At 37.7% G+C, this 21,855-nt stretch overlaps 1 protein-coding gene across 9 annotated transcripts in view; it reads left to right on the top strand.

Moving 5' to 3' along the window:
• LOC111872852 (plexin-B) overlaps positions 1-20,957 on the top strand; it is a 620,835-nt gene extending 599,878 nt beyond the window's left edge. For 5 of the 9 annotated variants that reach the window (XM_023867057.2, XM_023867061.2, XM_023867059.2 and 2 more), the window contains 9 exons: positions 4,252-4,394; positions 8,214-8,347; positions 8,740-9,088; positions 9,822-9,881; positions 10,608-10,761; positions 14,591-14,776; positions 15,783-16,137; positions 17,342-17,705; positions 18,953-20,957. In XM_023867057.2, the coding sequence (XP_023722825.1) occupies positions 4,252-4,394; positions 8,214-8,347; positions 8,740-9,088; positions 9,822-9,881; positions 10,608-10,761; positions 14,591-14,776; positions 15,783-16,137; positions 17,342-17,705; positions 18,953-19,060 (1,853 nt within the window). In that variant the 3' untranslated portion in view covers positions 19,061-20,957. The remainder of the gene's footprint in view (positions 1-4,251; positions 4,395-8,213; positions 8,348-8,739; positions 9,089-9,821; positions 9,882-10,607; positions 10,762-14,590; positions 14,777-15,782; positions 16,138-17,341; positions 17,706-18,952) is intronic. The other 4 variants (XM_023867062.2, XM_023867063.2, XM_023867064.2 and 1 more) reach the window with 2 other exon arrangements.
• Positions 20,958-21,855: the final 898 nt, after the last annotated feature.

The following is a 21,855-nucleotide window of genomic DNA, read 5'->3' on the forward strand; positions in this document are numbered from 1 at the left end:
TTTCATTAATTGCTCCATAGGTAGCTACCATTAGAGGTTGTGTATTTTGGTGAAAGTAGGGAAGAGACTAGTTTCTTGATATTACAGTAACCTCAATTAACCAATGGCAACACAGGGAAAGACAATGGGGATAATTTTACAACATTGATATTTTATAATACAATGAAATATGTTTTCCATTCATTTTCATGATGTGTTTCATTATACTCTAAGAATCTCTAATGTATGCTTGAGGACAGATAATTGGGCTGGAATTTTCATCATTACCTTCATGTACTTTGTATTTTGACGTGAAATATGAAGGCTCCACTTAAATCCTGCTCATTAACACCTTCAGTCCTGCAATTTGAAAACTCCATCATGACAAAGTTTATTAGCTGTTCTTGTGACAGTTATCATAGTGGATTGATAGTTGTCATATTATGTTGCTGATAGAGCATACTATAGACAGTATGTGCAAAACATATCAATGGTATTGGTATTTTAAAATGTTTTCAAAAATTGCTTCTTAGAGCTACGGCTAATTCTCAGTGTTTCAAATAATCTTGTGGTAAAATGCCGTGAAGTCTCTTAGGGTAGTCAGCTGTGAAGACTTCGTTTTGTTTGTTTGCTATGAAATCTTAAACCATATATAAATTGTAATAAACTGAAGTGAAAATAACTGAATTATAAGCAAGTGTGCCCTTAGAAAGTTGGATGATAAATTTGGATGTTTGTTTCAAATAACAAACAGCATAATGAAGTAATTATATGCAAGTATATTCCCATTTATATGTCATTTTCCATTGGAAATTGGACAGTCCATTTCTGAGTTCACTGTTGTGAGGCTTATGAGATAATATGGTTTTGTTTGTTGTGGTGTCGGTACAGATCTGTCAGTAAAATGTTGCTGAAGGTAATAATGAGGTCTGATTAATCTGTGAGGTGATATATTGCCATTTTCTTTGCACTCACATTGTTAGCAGTTGTGACAGCTGTGCATTTTTTGTCACAAATGTGAGTTACTGGACTGTTTCCATCAAGGGGAGCCACAAATTCTCAAATAAGTATCTACGAAGGTTGGAACTTTAATAGTGGCAACACTGCTGTAGAGACGCCATGCAATGGAACCAAATAATGTGGCTTATACCACACGTTAGTTACATACCTACCTTACCTCAGAGCAAATGGACTCTCCCTTCCCACATCACGCATATGCGCAGTGACGAGAAGAAAAGAGCCTTGTGTTAGCTGGCGGTCTAAAGTAGTGTAGTCACAATGTTTTCAAAACAGGAACAACAGAGTTGAATAAAGATTGAATGTGCCAGAGGCCGTACAGCACGACAGTGTCATCAAAGTCTTCAGGGGGCTTGTGGGGAATCTGCATTGCTTTACAGAACAGTGGAAAGGTGGGTAAAAGCCTTCAATGAGGAACTCCAAAATGTGGCAGACATGCATCGGCCAGGTCGTCCTAGTGTCAGTGAAGAAGAAGTGTATGCTTTTTCTGCGAGAGTAATCGATGCCATACAATACGTGAGCTGGCCCGAGAGACAGGATTAGTGCATACGACTGTGCTCCACATTCTGAAGGAACGCCTGGACACGAGAAAAATAGCATCACGATGGGTTGTGCATGATTTGACAGAAATGCAGATATGGCTACGATACGACGCTGCTCGTAACCACTTGGAGCGCTATGAGCGCGAATGAGAGGCTTTCTTACGCCATATCATTGCGCTGGATGAGACATGGGCCAAATCGTACGAGCCATAAATGAAATGCCAATCAAACGAATGGCGTCATTACGGGTAACCACGAAAATCAAAAGTTTGTCAGAACCCCACCAATGCGAAATTTATGGTGATTCTCGTGTACGACTGTGATGGTGTTATTCTAACGCATACTGTTCCCCAAGAGCAGACCATCAGTTCACAGTGTTACTGTTCATTTTTGGAACACAACCTGCGACCAGCTGTGAGAAAGAAGTGGTGACACTTTCTGCATAACCCACCCATCATTTTGCAGGACAATGCTCGGCCGCATGCAGCGCAAGCTGTGGCTAATTTGTTCGATCGATGGGGCTGGAAAGCGCTGTACCATCCACCATAATCCCCGGACATAAGCCCTTGTGACTTCAACTTGATTCCTAAGATGAAGGAACCACTTCGTGCCATTCGCTTCGGAACTGTTCCGGAGATTCTTCAGGCAGTAGTCCGCTCCATTCGAACTATCAACACAACAGGCGCTGTTAAAGGTATCCTAAGACTTCCACATCACTGGCAATGGGTTGTACACAATGCTGGTGACTACACTGAAGGACAGTAAAACTTTGAAACATGCATCTATTTTGTATCAGTTGTAAATAAATAGTTGCCACTATTAAAGTTCCAACCCTCATATTATAAAACATCTGACAGACCATATGCTGATATTTTAAATTAGGAATGTGCACCAACATTTAATGGTGCTCTTATGCACTCACACTGTGTATATTGAGAACTGTTATGACATTGGAAACTTTGTTTTTTTCCTGATTAGACTGACAAAGAACCAATTGGAGTACATTACGGATTGGGCACTAGTGTTTTTTTTATTGCTAGTGGCATGGGACTAAGTCCCTTGTACTGCGGCCACTTCTGGCCTATTGTACCAGCCCCATATGATAGGTGAGGGTGATTGTGGAGCAATTGCTGGAATGAAGATTGGCAGGGGAAACCGAAATACTCAGAGAAAACCTGCCCCAGTGCCACTTTGTCCACCACAAATCCCACTTGACCAGATCCAGGATCGAACCCGGGCCACCGTGATGGGAAGCCAGCAACTGACCACTTGAGCTGGGGCGCGGCCTAGGGCACTAGTGTTAATAAAGACTTCTGTTACAGAAGTGTGAAAGTTTCACTCTTGTGAATATGTATAGAGAATGGGATGAACAAATGTAAATAAATGAAATTATCAGGATGCTATTCTGCTCAGCTCTGTTATCACGTATACTGAAATCTATATGTAACAGAATTTAGAAGACCCACATATTTTGACTTTGTTGGGTGGAGGTTCCGTATATGAAGATTGCAGCCTGTATGACTGTGTTATTTAGTTTCTTGCCAGGGTCCAACATTTTCTGTCTTGCTGAGAGCATTATAAGGTGTGTTAATGTAGGTAATGTACCACATACAATGAAAGGAACTCACATGATACATACTTTACTTTTACACAGTTCTGAATGTACTACAGATGTTAGAGACAGTGAATAAAATAGTAAACTTCACATAAAATTAAAAAGGATGATCTTCATCTGTCAATGGCTTGCCTTCAGACGTTTGAGAATATTTTAGGTACTCTGTGTAAATAATAATAAAAAAGTTGTTTGAGGCACTATGCTACAAGCCGGAAGATCACGGGTTCAAGTCCTGATGAGGTTTGTTGGATTTTTCAGTTGCATTAATTCCTCCATCCGCACTATGGCCCTGGGCTCAATTAGCATCCAACAGAAATGAGTACCAGGAATCTTCCTGGGGCATGAATGGTGGCCGGAGTGTAAGGCTGACAGCCACGCTGCCTTCTGTGAGCCGATTGTCTAGAAAATATGGGTGCCTTGACCTCTCACAATCCTATAGAACCCCGATATCTTTACCTTTTAACAAATATACGTCTAGGAATGCTGTTTCCAGTTATCCTTCATATTGAAGGTATAAAGATTTGTTCATGTGGTATTGACGTCCTGTACATTTGTGTAGTTCCACAATTTCACAGAAAATGTCTGTAACATTCTGTCTGTCCTGTGCCAGACTTCAAATGTTAAAGACAAGGAAAAGGAAAGAGAGTTTTAACAACTGCAAATTTTGGATAATTGAGGTTCTGGTGTGCTGAAATTGGTGATGCCTACCTTCCGCTTCTACTCTACATCATGTATCTTCCCTTCTGTCAACAGTTGTAGTTCATAGTTCTTAAAAACATGAAGTCTAACCATAAGCTCATGTTATGCTTATTAATTTGTGCAGTAATTGTTCATTTTGATGCTTTTGGGTCTCACCATATGAGGAAGGTACCGAATATAATAAGTTGAATTTGGGATATTGCCTGCATTAACTTTATATTGGTCAGTGAGTTAATGACATATTGACTCTTAATTTATGTGACATGATATGCCATCCAGTGCAAGGCAAATTATTTCGTTGGGGTAAAATGACAGGGATTAATATACTTGCATGCTACATAAATTGGGGGCTTTATGCAAAATGGAGAAAGGTGTTGATAATTTTGTTATTTTGTCCAGCTTTTGCTGAACTCCAGACTGACATGACAGACCTCACTGCTGACCTGGAGTCTTCAGGAATTCCGACTCTAGATCACAAGAACTACATTATGAAGGTGTTTTTCCCTGGTGTAAGTGATCATCCAATTCTAAATGATCCGAAGGTAAGGAGGTATTTGGATGAAGGCATTGTAGTTTGAAATTTTATAATCTAAACTTCAGCACATCCTGCATGAAGTGGTGTTAAACATGATTTATTTCATTTATTTTTTGGCTCCTGGGTTTGAATTTTCTAATACTGGTGGTCTCTTTACTGCACATAATATCTGTTTTCAACATATGTAATGTAGTATGCTGTTTTCAGATTTGTTTATATTTGGCTTAAACTTGCTACTTAAATATTAAATACCTCCTTGGTTTAAGTGTATTGGCTGTAGCTTTTATATTTTTAGAAGTTGGCACTCGTGTAATTTGTTGCAAAACCTGTTGAACGTTCCACATTTGTGTTGTATATATTACATGATTTTAGATTTTTCACAGGGGAAAATGAAAATTTTCCGTTGCTGTGTATGAACCATTGTTAATGTGATTGTCAGTATTTGTATGTTGATGCAATGCTTTGTTCTTGTGCATCATTAGAATTCATAATTTGTGGTCAGTTTTTAATCCATATCTGGTGGTCATAACAGGAAAAGTGTTCATTAATATTTGAAAATATTTGAAACACATCATTCATTCTGTAAAACAGTGTCAGAGTGTCCTTTGTATAAAATCCTGTGTTCAATTTGTGAGAACAACAAGTATTCTTGTTTAAATGCATATAATCTTCCCTCAAGAGTTGCAAGCTTCTTAAAGAAGATACAGATGTAGTGTTATCACTTTACTGCATGTAATGAAATAACTTCTGTAAATTTGGATTGGAGTAGAAAGGAATAATTGCTATTAAAATTTTGTTTTTCTTAAGTCGTATTTTAAATTTTTGAGACTGAGAAATTGGCCCCTAGAAGAGAGGGCAGAAATGGTTACAAATTAACACATTGCGGACCGGTTGTTTAAATATTTAAATCACCCTGGGGGCCGAGGTTTTTAAGCCTAGCACCCTAACTTGTGCACTGTTCACTTAAAAAATTAATATAAAATCTCCTGAACTAAAATTTTTGGAGAACACTTACCAGAGCTCCTAGAAGTGCTTGCGCATGTGATATCTCTGGAAACATTCCCCTTTGTGAAGAGGCATCATGCAGAAGTTGCAGATGTACGCAGTCCTACTCTTCTTCTTTGTAAGCCCCATTAGAATGATAATAGCCAAAAATTTTTTCATTTCTGTTGAAGTGACATCCACGCACTTCAATACCTTATAGGTGCGGTCGTACGCCTCACGGTGTTGGAGATAGTATCTGTTAGTCTCCTGACATAACAGGTCAAAGAAACTATCTCCAAAAAACAGTGACGCAACTTCAGACACAACCGTTGGGTCCGATGGCATCCGCTTCACCCCCGGATCACCAGTAAGCCTACCCAAAGTTGGGGTTTTGTCCACTTTACCCCATGTGGCTGTCCCGGTACTCGCACTTTCATCAGAGCTCTCACTTTCACTGGACACAATATTTTGGGGGGACTGTGGCCCCTGTCACTGTCACTTTCACTGAGGCTGGCCTCGCTATCAGAAGACGAAGCAGTTGGCAAATCTGATAGCTCATCGGAGAACAAATCTAATATTTCTTGTTCTCCCAGAGAACGCTTCGCCTGCAACTGCTTTCGTCTCTGATCCATGTTGCACTGCTAACTTCCTGGTTCATACGTGGAAGCTTGGACTCGAACAAAGGCTTTTTTCTTTAGGGTGTGACAGGAAATGAGCGTGATCATGTTACTGGCTAAGCTAGCAAACACTCCCGAGGTCAACTACACAGTAGTTATGATGCAACGTGGCCACACAGCGATATATAGTCGCTTGCAACATAATGCGTCAGAAAAGGGCCAATTGGCCTGCCCGGCCCGCAACGCTATAGAAACGTAGAGGGCCAATTGGCCCCTCCGGTCCTGAATGTGTAAATTCTTTGCCACCATGAAATTAGTAACACTATTATGTTATAAGAAGCTTTGAGGTTACAATTTACAGCTGCTGAAAGTAAATGTAGCAATATGTCTCTCAAAATTGCAAATAAATGATTTTTTTTATAAATACAAACCACTCCGTCCAATGTGACATATAAGTTTTTACTACGTTAAAACTTATGTCCCTTACATGTTTCGGTCCTTACAGGCCATCTTCAGAGTGGACGGAGTGGTTTGTATTTATAATTGTTAGTGTGACGGACCAGAATGAAACAGATCAAAAATGATTTTTTCACTTTAAGTAACTTATTTCAGAAATTAAAAAAAAAAATATGTTGTGTTATCGTAAACCTCAGTACTATATAAATATGTAAAGTATTGCTTTTCTTACTAAACAGCATATTTGAAAGTCTCATTAATAATAGTTCTGTGTGTATGTGTGTCTTTTGCATTGAAGCACAGCCAAATGATACACAATTTTTTGTCATATGTGATTTTTGATGTGTTGTCAACAGCATCCGAGATTATATACTTCAGTCTGTGCAGATTATTAAATTTCATTCGCTATAATTTGTCATTAATACAGTATAACCATAAAAGCAAAGAAACTGAGTGATGTTATGATCAGTGGGTATTTGGCCTCCTAAATTCAGGGTCTCTTATGGATGTTGAGAATATTTCTCATTTTCTCATTTTCATACTTAGGGCTGGCTTACCTAGAAATAGAATTGTATTACATAAGTCAGCTTCTCCAGATTAAATATGATTTGAAGCTTTTCATGTAATAGCAGTCATCTAGTGCCGAGGTCAAGAAAGGTGGGGTTATACCTCCATTTCTTCATACGTCATCATGGCATAGTGCTTAACTGATTTAACACAGGGACAAGTTTTCCTTTATGGTGACAGCATTAAATTTGACAGTGACTAGGATGATCAGTCGCATCTGTTTTGAGTGAATGTCCAGTGTTTCAGATACTGTATTTGTCTCCATCATCAGGGTTTGATGTGGTAAATGAAGTCTTCTCAGTTGATCAAATTTGTCAGTGTTGAGCTGGTTTCTGACATTTCTGAGATTATCTTTGTATCTATCATGAGGGTTAATGTGACGTCTTTGGCTGTAGGGGCTCTGGCATGTGCTGTATCCTGTGTGAATGTAGAAGATTGTATGTTGGGCAGATGAGCCATGCCAGTGAGATGAGTTGCAGTGAACATGCACAGCATATGTGACCATCCTTATCAGACAGGTCAGTGGTGCAGAGCAGCACTGAGACAACTCCAAGTTCACCACAGCGCTGGCAAGAATGACAGGCTTTGTGGACCATTCAGTTAAGATGGCCAATGAGATCCAGCTGCACCCCAGTAACTTTAACAGAGATGTGAGATTTTCTGTAAGGCATCTGTTTTACCCAGCCAAGAATATAACAACATATGAGAAAACTTAAAAACAATGTTAAGAATGACCAGCAACAGGCAGCATGAATTCAAGTGACTGACTGTTGCCTGTGCAGTCTGCATTGGAACAGGATGTCGCTGACCATCTGACAGTCCAGTGTTGCCCATGAAGTCTAGGCTGGAGCAGATTGCAGCTGTCCATAAAAACAGAGTGTGCAGACACAACACTCATCACATCAATCCCCTGATGATGGAGACAAGAAACAGTGTCTGTAACACTGACACCAACTGCACATTGACAGAGAAAACTACAATACATTGTGCATATTGTCAAAGCTTTATGTATTAAAAGAAAACTTAAAGGATATTGTTATAGTATGTATTGCAACACAAACTGTGATTTTGGGGTGAATGTACATCTCACTTCCTGCTATTCCATTACTTGGTTTTGATATCATTGCTCTTCTTTGACATATTGAAGGTTAAATTATCCATCACATTAACTATGCACTCTTTTCTTTCAAATTTAATGTTAGGTACGGATTAATGGACCGAGAACAAACTATGATGCAGCAATGCTTCAATTTGAACAACTTATCAACAATAAGTGCTTCATTCTCACCTTCATCGAGACACTGGAGGCACAGAAGTCATTCAATATTAGAGACAAGTGAGTTATAATGTATAATTATACACCGAAAGAATCAAATCATAATAAAATGTTAACAGAGTCAATTTAATACCAATCCCAGAAAATAAAAGATAAGTGAAGCAAGAAATGATAATTCCTAATATACAGAAAATGACTAGATGTATGCATCAGAATGTTCTTGGGTGAACAGCTGCTTGACGGTTGAGACAGGCAACAACATTTTAGAGACTTGTTATGTGTCTAATATTACAGTCACTTGGATGGTGGGCAGCCTTTGATGATGGAATAAAAGGGGTTTGTTAAATTTTTGTTTTATCTCAGTCATGACAAAGCTGATTGCTCAAGATTTTATTGAATTTATTCATCATAAAAGATGAAAATATTATATGAGACATATCTCTCTTCCACAGAGTTAATGTTGCATCACTTTTGATGGTGGTGCTCATGGGCAAGATGGAATACGCTACTGATATCCTTAGAAGCCTTCTGCTACGACTCATTGACAAATCTGTGCTAACCAAACATCCACAGCTGATGCTCCGAAGAACAGAGTCTGTGGTGGAGAAAATGTTAACAAATTGGATGGCTCTTTGTATGTATAACTATTTGAAGGATTATGCTGGCTCTTCCTTATTCCTGCTCTTCAAAGCCATCAAGCATCAGATTGAGAAAGGCCCTGTTGATGCCATCACACACGATGCTCGGTACTCCCTATCTGAAGAACGCTTGCTGCGAGAGCAGATAGACCATGGCATGGTTGTAAGTAACGCTCTAGGAAACATTTTTTTATACTACATAAAGAGGTTTATTGTGCAAAATATGTGCTCACTGTTAATTGTAGGTTTCTGTAGCAGTTAATGTGGATTCATTTATGCATGTTGTCTCAAGAGTTGTGAATATCATAGTCTTATCTCATTGTTCTTCAGGGCTAGACAGTGGCTGCTGCTTCCTTTGCTCAGTTAAACTGCCTTTATTATTCTATGGTTCTATGGTTTACATTATATTTCTTCATATTATTAATTATACAGTTTCCTCTGAGGCATAGAGAAATAATTTCCCATTATTCTGAGACAGATAATAGTGAATTGATGCAATTAATAAACTTGGGTTTCTGTTACAATTTTTACATGTTATGTTGAAAGTCTCTGAATTTGAAAATATTGCATGCATTGTTGTATGGTCTGTTGGCTGAGAGACATAACTTTTAATACTTTATATATAGATTACTTTCAAAATGAGCCATTAAAATTTTATAATTTATTTTTTAATGTAATCATTTATTTTGAGGTTTGGTGGCTTTACATTGTCTTGTTGCTACAGTCTTCTGTAGAGAACTTATTCTGTTCTTGCATTTGGAAAATACGGCAGATGGTCATCTCAGCTGAACATATCATGCCTGTTGAGCAGAGAGAGTGCTTTCTGGTATGGGAGCGTCTGTACTGCTTATTTATTATGTTTGGTCATCAATATATTTCCTTTCTGTTTCTCCTAGACAATCCATCTTGTGCAAGAGGATCCACATTATGAAAAAATCCCTTACCAAACATATCAAGTATGTGCAATGAGAATATCATTATATTTATCCATTCCCAAAGCTTTATGATTGCTTGTAGTGGTTTTAGGATGTTGCCTGTTTCCCACAGTTATGCTTTGCTGTAGTGTTTGGAATTCATGCTGTGGTAGTTGGAATTGACATCTGGGATAGTGAGATTAGAAAAAGAGATTCAGTATTATGGAATGCTTATTGGTGGTTTGGTCCTCCTAACCCAGTAGAACATAATAAAATTCTTTCTTACTAGAAGGGAGTAAAGTCTCATTTAAAACTTAAATACTTAGAAACAGCTGAGTTGATTGTACATAACATTAATGTTGTAAATGGAAGAGCAAAAGGTTAAGGTCATTTGGTTCTTAGGTATTCATACTTAGAGTTCACTAAGCCAGGTCAAGCAGTGGAATGGTAATAGTCTTAGAGCATGAATACTAATGTAATTTTGCATGAGAAATATTCCATTTTATGGCTGAAAATGTGAATGAGGATATGAAAATATAATCAACAGAAGATGACTGTTCTCAAACTGAAGAATAAACATTATGTAACAAAAAAAAAAAGACTTGTCTCTCTCAGAATCTGTATATGTGTTCTTTACATACTCTTGTTTGTTCAGTAACTTTTCTGTGTATGCATTAATGCATGTAGAATATACATACATGAGTATATGAATTACATTTTTTAGAAATCTTTTGAATTCCTTGTATCAAATATGTTACTTTTCTACAGACCCTTCATGTGGTACAGGATGACCTTGATGAGAAGATACAATGTAAAGTTTTGGATTGTGACACTATTAGTCAAGTGAAATCCAAAATTTTGGATGCCCTATATAAAAATACACCTTTCTCAATGAGACCATCTATACATGAAGTGGATTTGGGTATGTATCATGTTCTTTGTAGTTTCTCAAGTAGTCACTAAGTAGGTTCTAATAATTCTAGATTCAGATGGATCTTGAAGAACTAGTTTTATTTACATTGGCTATTTTGCTCCATTCAGGTAAACAGCATACACTACATCACATCTACTTTACAGCATTGTGCAGGAAGTTTATTATGTTTGCCTTGATGAGGTGGACCAGGAATGTTTAGTTCGTAAATACCCCTTAAGTAACAAAACATTAACTCTTTGACTGGCGCGAAGGGTATTTAAATCCCACCCCTGTCCTGGCAGGCCCTTTAAACCTTATGTCGCTAAAATGCATGTTGTTACTTTTTCCTAAACAACTTCAACAAAAATTGGTTTTTAAAAACGAAATTTTTAGGAACTAATTAAAATACAATATTTTATGCAATAAATGCTTTTCCACACCTCTTTATTTGTTTTTCTTCATGTGATAAACATTGAAACATGAAAGTTTGCAGAGAGCCACACCACAGCCTGCACACATGATACTTGTTTCTTTTCTAACCTTGTAATTAGCACTCACGCGACACTTTCTCAGGGCACCATTCTTCTTATTGTTACTGTTAGGAACATGGACCATTTTGTGAATTTTCAAGCCACCCTCTAGACGATTTGCTGGCTCTTTCACTGGTGGTCTTTTCAAGGTCGAGGGCGGAGGCGTGACTGCACTCTAGTCTGACCCAATAGATTCGTCATCCACTTCATTCCTTGACTTTTCTCCCTCTCCACACTGTTTGTTTGGTTCAGTCATTTTTCTACACAGTCCAATATAAAATCTTTGAATCTGTAATTTCTCTTCTTGTATTTTTCGTTTGTTGTGTTCTTTTTGAATAGAATGAAACTATTCAACCGCAAAGACATGTTTTGTCCAAACCATGGGTGTGAAATATGGGCCTAGTGGACAAATATTCTTCAATTTCAGGGCGTTTGTCGATTCCTGTCATGAACACAATTCCTAAGTATGTCCAGATTTCATCTGATGTGACATAATTGTAATTGTGTTTTCGAGAGTGAGGAGCTAACTCATGTGCGTTGAAGTGCTGGTGAGCATAGCGATTGGTTTCAGTTGTGATGTGATTTACCAAGTCGTCATCCAGAAAAAATTTTAATCCATGAAAAGGGATGCATTTTATGTGTTATATCAATTTTGATCCCGAAACTATTAGCAAATGGAAGTATTGGGGGTACAATGTCTCCGTACGTTCATGAGATGGGCGTGTCAGGCACCGCACTCGTGGTAGGTAAATGTTCATGATTACTGTCTTGTGGATCATTGCCTATCACTGTATTATTGTCACTATCAACTTAATCCAATTCAGGAATCATTATTTCATCGCCACTATCATCATCAGAAAAAATCTCGTTCACAACATTTTCCAGCTGGTCTGTAGGAAAACGAAGACACTTGCTGCAAGAAGCTATGGTGAAACTGAATGAATGTGAAATATTTTCTGACCTTTACCTTCTCAGAGGGTTCTGACAGTAATATAGACCCCCACAAAGTTTACAAGGGTTCTTTACAAACATGCACAAAAACTATCATAAATATGTCTTTGGTTGATGAGTGCCAAGAGAGCAAAGAAGGGACGAGATTGTCAAAGCGTTAAAACACGCCAACGCCAGGGAACGGCTGGCATCGTCCGGGCGTTAAAACACGCTCGCGCCAGTCAAAGAGTTAATATACCAAAACGGTTTGTTGATATTCTATTCCATAATACAGTAATTTCAAATAGTAGTATTCACCAAGTCATTAGTAAATTTTAATATTGACCTTGCTGACTGAAGGTTTGAATCTTGTAAGAGACATGGATGCTCTTGTGTAAGTCTCACTGCTGCGGTTAGCATGCTCATTCTTATCAGTCATCCCAGTATGTAGGTGTTGCCTGATTCAACTTCTGAAAAGGCAGAATCAGTCATGACCAAGTGAGAGCCCTGAGGCATGTCTCCATTGTATTAACCCTTTTCCAGTTATGGAAAACCTTGAAAAGACAGGTCTTCTAAACACACTATTTACATCATATATAACCGTCCAGCCCTTACGTTGGGCTCCACCTCTTCTCTGTAACCGTTCTTCCCTCACCTTCACTCCCCCCTTGTTTGTTGGTTAGTCACACGTTCATCAAGTCTCTCCTCCTCCTCCTTAGGTTGGGCGCCAGTAAGCTCAGGTGGTGTCAGCTTACAATAGTTGTAGATTTATTTTGGAAAGGGGGTAAAGGTCAACTAGCTCAGCTGTGGGTAGAGCTGGGATCCTTCTCAGAGCGTTCCTAAGGCCTCGCTTAGGACGGGGAGGGAAGTAGTTGGTTCAGTGCTATTTTGCACTTAAACACTGTGACCATTTATTGAGATCAACACTTTCCTTCACCTGATGACACGCAGTCAATACAATGGATGCTTATGTATAGGTCCTTATCTAGCACAGTCCTGGTATAACGGACGTTATTAGCACAATTTACACTTTCTTTAGCACTCTGAATTTGGGGTTCCACAGAACAGTGAAAAACACAGATTTTCGTTTTTAAATTGTTCCCGAGTAGCAGGCCACTCACTTTGCGACTGTTTGGCAACTAACTTGTGACTCTTTGTCTGAAAACACTGAGGTCCCCTGGACGTCAGTTCCTCTGCTAAGTCACCCCCCCCCCCTTAATTCCACTGATTGGGTAATTTTGAGAACTGGGGCTCACACAATTTCTGGATCTCCAATCAGCTAGCTGCAATTTGGGGCTTTGAACCGTAAAGTCCTAACGTCATTTTTGACAGTACACTGACAGATAACCTGCTTGGCGTGGCTTTCGAAACCACCTACTTTTAAGTTACGACATGCAGGACCTGTCAGTGATCGAATTCTCATTGCCGACGTGCTACTCACAAACAAAATTTCTCAGAAAAGGCCACATCAAGATTTGGAATAAGTCCATTCCTGGAAACAAGAATGTGACAATGTGCCACTGGCTTGGGTATTACTTGTTATCTGCACTTACTTTTTGTTACTGATTATTCTAATTATACTTAAATTAGTGAGTGACAGTGGAGCGGTTACACATAAAGAAACATTTAAATTATTTATCCTTTAACACAATGTCTTGAATTTCTATTCATGTTAAAAACAATACATTTTAAGGCTTATTGAAGAATTTATTTTCTATGGGAAGTTTGTGATTTTGGGACTTACTGAAATTTCAAATGAATATGGTGTACCAGTAATAATATTAATGTAAATGTTTTAAATTACAGCAAACTTCATATTAACACATGACAACAAGTATAAAAAAATTGTATATTTTTAAATATAATCCTTTGGGATTAATTATTAAATTATCTGCTTATAGATCTGTCATTGTTTTACAGAATTTGCCTGATGTGTTAGAGGATTTTGGATCACCGTCTGCTACTGGCACCAGATACACTTAATTAAATATGAATACAAGACTTCATTTTTAAAAATGCAGTATTCTTTCTTGGGAAATATAATCAGTACTCATTCTGTTAAATTGTATGGTACATGAAATGGGCTTCTGTGACCTTTGATTATTTCGTTCCAGCTATGGGGAAGCTGTATCATATATTGCAGTTAAGGTTAAATGCCTGTATGTAAGTGCAGCAGTATGTTGCCATGTTAGGTACATTATTCAATTAGAGGATTATAATTTGATAGCCAGATTCTGGTATCAGTTCCGCAAGAAAAAACAAACTGTGTTTATTTATATTTGTGCATAACTAAAGTATATTATAACTTTGGGAAAATTTATCTTCTTTATTATTAATTTACAACAGATCAGGTGAAAGTTTTCTTTATGTTGAATTAGAATGGAGGCATGGGCGTGGAGGACATTTGACCTTACAGGATGAGGATTTGACCACCAAATCCATTTGTGGTTGGAAGAAACTGAACACATTAGCTCATTATGGGGTCAAGGAGTCTGCAGTAATGTCTCTGATTCCTCGGCAGAATGACAGCTTCAACGCAAATTGCAAACAGCCATGCCAAAATTGTGAGTTTACTGTACAGTGCCACTTCTTATTTAACCTTCTGATTGCTGGAAATGGAATATCTCATTCAGAAATACTATTCTTTTCTGCTTTTAGTGTGCTATTCACAAATGTCAGTGAAATTAAATTGAAATTGAAAGTGGAATATTTTTAGTATTTCCATAATGGAAGCACTGTTAACATGAAAGTAAGAAACACTTGGCTTGAAAATGGGTTAAGTGTAATTAATACATAAGTATTGGTAATATGATGTTTGAAACAAGCTTCAGACACAGATTAAATTAATTTAAAATTTGTGTTATGTGGGGAAGCAGAATCATCAGATGAAAGGCCGTGAAATGCACTTTTCTGCACTGAAGAACTTTAACATTGTTTCTCAGTAACAGCAAACAACTGTATATCAAAAATATAAATTTTGTTTATTTGTAGAAGCAGATGTTGATAGAGCTGCTAGCAAATTTAGATCTTAATGCATATATAAAGTGCATGTCTTTTAACACATCAGTGCCAAATGCCTAGAAGTATAAATTTTTAGATTATAAAAGAGGAGTTGAGTTATTGGGTAAAGTACTAATGCTACTATGTTACTTCACAAAATAATAAATCTTCATCATTTTTGCTGCTGTTGTGTTGCTGTTTTTGTTCCCTGGATCATAAACATCTGAAAATTTGCCTTCTGATGTGAAATTCCTCCATGGTTTGTTATGAGCTTGTGTATTGTTTTAGGGCTTGCATTTATTTTATATCCTAAATAAGAAGGTAATATTATTCTAAAAAGGGTGGAGGGTGAACTATGGGTCGGTTCAGTAAATGAAAATAATACAGGATTTATTATGAACTTACCTTATTAATATACATGTAATGGTTAAAATTGCTGAGGATTATACTAAAGAAATTGTTACTTCTGTGCTGATTATGTACATTGCTGGTATTAAAGGTGATGTGTGTGCCACGAATTGTTATTAATCATATACAGTGGATCATAAGGTGTTGTTTCTATGATTACAGGCACTGGTACATACTTCACAAACTCACTGTCCCCAATTATTACAGTCAACGGTGATGTGGAAGCAGGATCAAATCTTCGTATCTACCACTTGGTCCGGCCAATTGACGAGCACCACTACCAGAACAACAAAACCTCAGAACGTACTCACAAAGCCATCCCTGAAATCTTTCTCACACGGTTACTGTCTACAAAAGGCACAATCCAGAAGTTTGTGGATGATTTCTTCAACACCATATTGACAGCCAATGAAGCCCTCCCTCCAGCCGTCAAGTGGCTGTTCGACCTCCTGGATGATGCAGCGAGAAAGCACAGTATCACTGAATCTGAGGTGGTTCATGCCTGGAAATCAAACAGGTGGGCCATCTACACGTTAGAACAATTGCCCATGTGGAAATATGTTTGTAATTGACAGGAACACTGCAAACCCTGATGCCACAGGCTCAGTGTGCTTGCTGTTGGTAACACCCATGTAGCTTTGTCACTGTCCTTAGTTATAGACTTGGCGTCCATTGGCTGCAATTCCATTACAATTTGCTATTCTGTCATACACTTGACAGTATTATCCCTACATGGCTAGAGATAACATTTTTACAGTCACTCTGCAGTCACTTGATGGGAACTTCCAATTCTCATGTCAAAATGCAAATAGAGCAGAGAGGGCTGAATGATTTTGATATAGAAATTGTGTTTTCCCTAGAATTTTCATTACATACATTACTAAAAGCCTATGAATGTATAGTAGCAGTTAGAATATGTCTGTAATTACAATAAAAGGATAAATGATGATGGAGTTAGTGATAAGTAATGTACATTATAAAATGAATTTAATTTTCTGATGACAGCATTACTATGAGTTGCTTCATAGCTGCGAGATAATTATATGTTTTTAGAAGAACTGACATTATGATGGTTGCCATATGGTGACTTGAATTGACTTGTCCCTGGAGGCATAGTACACACAGTGAACAGTGCAGCTGCAAAACAGCTCAACTGTTCCAGACAGTGTCAAGACCTGATCTTATATGGGATCTGAAGTTTGAATATTAACGGAAAATGTAGGATTGAAGCTGCTAGAATGAACCAGAGTTACTCGTGTGCTCCAGTATCAGTACATAAGCAGAAACCAATTACACATTAATAATATTGGCAGTAGTACTTTGGGAGACAAACTATTGGTGACAGTATTTCAGAAGGCCAAAAGAAAGTTGTATCCAGAATGGAGTGTTTAATTATGTTCAGTGAGATGAAGAATTGTTGCAAGACCTGTAAAGGCACAATTTGATCAAAAGAGATTTTATTTGAAGTTAAACAAGCCATTTGACCCTAATGCTTGAAGTTAGTGATGTTAAAATATTTTTAGTAGTAATAACTTACATTATACATGCAGGTGTCATATTGAGACTTTCTTTTGAGGAGCAAGAAGGAAATAATTGTAAAAGGGGGTTTTTAGGCTATTGTGCCCATTGCCAAAATATCTTAAAGATGCAATACCTCCTTTCCTATGTTATTAATTCCTCCCTTTATATGTGTAGTAAATAAAATATCCTTTCTGTTGCAGTCTTCCATTGAGGTTCTGGGTCAATTTTATCAAGAATCCTGACTTTATATTTGACATCAACAAAACGACAACAGTGGATTCTTGCCTGTCTGTCATTGCTCAGACGTTCATGGATTCTTGTTCCACCACAGAGCATCGCTTAGGGAAAGATTCTCCATCAAATAAACTCCTGTTTGCCAAGGATATTCCACACTACAGGGAAATGGTAGCTCACTTTTACTATGACGTCCAAATGTTACCCCAAATAACAGATCAGGAAATGAGCACAGCCATGCAGCAGCTCTCAGTGTCACAGATTGGAGAGTTTGATACGGTATCTGCACTCAAGGAGCTGTACATCTACGTCACCAAGTACAGTGATCAGGTAGGTATTCCTGCAGTAGTTTCAGTATCTCCTTGGAGGAGCTTGTAGTTTAAGAAGATGGTGAGTTTTGTTGCAATTGAACGGAGGCGGTTCCTGTGGAACTCACTGCCCAGAGGTTTCAGGAAGGTGATTACATTTCTGTTAGAATTGTAAGCACAGAAATGAGACATTTGTTCATTGTCTGATGTGCCTCAGTAGCTTTGGGATGACTGCCAATTTGCTTGGCATAGATCCTTTTGTGGGTCACTTACTGGCCAGCAGATGATTATGATATGATTATATATAAATTTTGTGATCGTACTGAGGCTTCAGATTGTGGCCTTCTAGTCTGTAATCTGTAGTATTGCAGGTGGACAAGAGTGTTTCAGAGGAACATGATGCCTCCATCTTCAGAGTTGAAATGTTTAGGGTGAGGAATCATTTGGGCTATGTAGCCAGTTTCCTGTGGAGGTCATCACTCAAACCCACAGGAAGGAGTGAGTGGGTGGAGCCTGGTCTAGGGCAATAGGAGTGGTAGGCAGGACATTTTGAAGCACTTGTTTTGGAATTTTTTAATTAATTCTACATTGGTATTGAGCAGACAGGCTCCAGTAGTATCCTAACAATTTCAGCTGCTTGTAGGTGAAGTGGAATTGAACTGGTAGCCAGCCCAGGGATACAGACTGAAAAAAAAACATAACTTTTTTGTAGTTTTAGTAACTGCCAAAAATGCTGTATCAGACAAAATGAAGGGAAGGCTCTTTTGAATGCAGTAATGAGAATTTGGGTTCCATGAACTGCTCGGAAATTCTTGAGTAGCTGTGCAATTGGCGGCTTCCCAAGAAGTATACAACTTCTTTATTAAAACCGTCACAACACAACTATATCAATGTCAGTGCCTAGTTTTGGCTCTGCTACATGTTTCGGCTATTAATAGCCAACATCAGGTAAATACATGGCCAACATATATGCATATAACATATATAGAACTGAAAGTGGAGGCAGGAATTATCTTTGAATCCATTTTTGAAAGAATGTAAATTCTCTGTTTATATTATTTTTTTCATAAGAGATAATGTACTAATCACTTTATAAACTTATATATACAAAGACATTCAGTAATTAGCCCAAATTCATGCACACATTTACTTTAATTTTTTCAGATTCAGTAATCTGTATTTTTTGATGTGCCTTTTTTGATATATGAGATGCTTTATTTGATAATTTTCTTGCTCTCAAATTCTCTGTGCTCTGTTTGTGATTTACAGATCCTGGATGCACTTGATATAGATCCTTATTGCAAGAAGATGCATTTGGCTCACAAACTGGAGAATGTAGCCTGTACGTTGGAAGGAGAGGAGACATCAACTTGCTGACGACGCGAGTCACCTGATCTCCTGCTGGCCAATCTCTATTGAGATAAAATGAGAAGAGACTGTGATATGCTTCATGCACATGTAAACTGTGATTCAGGGGACAGCAAGTGATGTGAAGTTTTGATATGTTCTCTGTTGGGGTCAGGTGATGGAGCGATTGAGCAAAGATATTGGTGAGTGAATGAACGAGTGAATCCGGCCATGGCAGGGTGAATGTGATGTTTGTCAAGCACATGGTCTCATGTCTGCCATCTTACCTTAAAAAGGCTGGGACTGTGGAGACTATTGGGACAGTCAGAGTGCCAGATGTCTTTTTAAAAGCACAATAGTTTCCTAACATTGAGTGCCTCGAATATGATACTAAGAGAAAAAAGTGTCAAAAAAGTCCCTCACAAGGATCTAGATTTATGGGTGGACTTAACAGAGCTGTTATTTTAAACCATCATTTTTATATAAAATTAAACTCTAGAAAATACTGCTACAAAATTTTAACTTTGTAATTACGGTAAGTTGCTGGAAATTACTTACCATTATTTTGTTGTTCTTTTGTTAAAAATAATGCCAGGCCAGAAAGAGACTGTCCTGAGATGTATGTGTAAGTTTGTATCATATGTACAGTAATGAAAGCTTTGAGGGCCCCTCTCCATAGATAATGGGTGTGAGCGCATCTGTGCATCTTGCAGCAGATCTTATCTGAGGCAACAACTTTGTATCCAGGTCTACGTTACGTTAGCGTAATGTGTCAGCTTGATCTTACTGTTGGAAGACTGAAAACTCCATGGCTTAGCAGACAAATGGTTGGTAGATGGACTGGAATGACTGCATGGTGAAGAGCACCCTGTGACACAATTAGCTGCTGCAGACTGTCTTTTATGTTTCGAGTGTGCTGCGATGGCCATAGAGAAGTACTAGTCCGAGCTGTGCTGCATCCCTATATTTCACTTGACAGCAGCGGCACTTGTGTATTTGGAGGAGTTGGGACCAAACTAGACAGCAAGCTCTGCAATGATTTCTTTGTAACTTGTATTGAAATGACAGCAGGGCCCAGAACCCCCCAGCATTTTATCATTATGCTCCCATTTTTATTGGGGATGTATAGTAATGAAGCTATTGTTGTGTATACCTTTTTTATTAAACTTTTCTAAAGCTGAGCCCCATCATGGTACAGACAAGAAGAATTTATGTGTCATTTATATTTAATTGCAATTTCTGGTCTCTCAGTGTCATTTATCCATAATGCTTCTTTCATACATATGTATACTGTTCAGACTTTAATTATATTCTATTTGACTTCAATTGTTACATATGGTTGTAAACTTATAGTACGGATGTTTTAACGTGCTTTCATTTCAGTGGCAAAATTATCTGTGCCCTTATTTAAATTTGCTACCAACAGATGGTACAGCCTAGAACATTATTTTTATAAAGCCTTTTGTCTCACAACTTATCCCTGCCAATGAAAACTGACGGTATGTGCCATAGGGGATACAGTTCAAATACAAGGTGAGATTCTGTTTCTACTTATGTTGCATTGACACAGATTGAATTAACAGTCAAAATTTATTTCTTTCAAAGTTGTACAATTTTAACACCATGCTTATCCCACTACATTATATTGGGATAAAAAAATTGCTCATAGATGGTTCAACTTTTTTTTCTAATTTTGTATCTTAATGCAACTGAAGATAATTCCAAATGCGCCAACTTTTTTTATGATAATTTTAATTTATGACAATGTGTAACTTATCTTCCAACACTAAACATTAAGATCTTTCGGTGTTGCCAGAAGATAAAGAGTGTGTACAACAGTGTTTAAATATCTAGGTTCAATAGTCAACATGTACTGGACACTTTCTGGTTACAGATTATGAAATAAAATATGTTGAATATTTCCTAACTTCTTTTTGTAATGTCTGATGTACCATTTCTCTGATATTTCATTTCACCTGCAAAAGTTTCTCTATCACATTTGCATGACCTTAACTAATCACAGGAATTCTGGGGCAGAGAGGCCATTTGGACTCAGGTCTGGGGGAATTTTTATGAGAAATTATCAAATGAAAAGTAGTTCCTTATTTTGTCACATGGTGTAATTTATTCTTCAGCAGAGATTAATTTTACACGATGTACTCTAATTTTCACTGTATATCATTAAAGAGCAAGCATATAGTAGTTCTACAGTCGTCAGTGAATATAATTAGTTGTCATTATGTACACTCAATTGCAGCTCACTAACTTTCAGTAAACTAAACAGTAAACAGCAAACTTTCTGGTTTGTGCGCTTCTGTATATAATGCGGAGGTAGTCTTTGGTGAATGTCTCATGTCCAGCATAATTTTTTTGTTTGATTTGTGGGATCAGAAACATTCTTCAGCATACCAAGGCACATAATTCCAGTTGAGAAAATTTCTATATTATCAGTTTCCAGGTGGCTGAGGTGGAAAAAATGAGTCATAGATGAGACTTGCATCATTTTATAGAAGTTCGTCAAAGACGTTATGTTCCAGAGTTTGGGTACATACTTTCCAGTTTACGCCTGCACGTTTCATCCCCTTTATGATACCCTTTTAGACCATCAAGCAGATAATTGTTTTAATATTTTCTGTAATCAGTCATATCTGTTGTATGGAGAAATGAGACAGCATTAAGTTATGCCACCATTCAGGATACAGTGTGGATGGAGACTGTTTGTCCCTTGAAACATTAGTAGCCACCTACCAGACTACATGGTGTCTTAATTTACGAGATCACAACATATATCACCTTTGTAAAGGAGAAGGTAATGTACTTCATTA

This window comes from Cryptotermes secundus, unplaced genomic scaffold, assembly GCF_002891405.2.
Source record: "Cryptotermes secundus unplaced genomic scaffold, Csec_1.0 scaffold298, whole genome shotgun sequence".
Lineage (NCBI taxonomy): Eukaryota > Metazoa > Arthropoda > Insecta > Blattodea > Kalotermitidae > Cryptotermes > Cryptotermes secundus.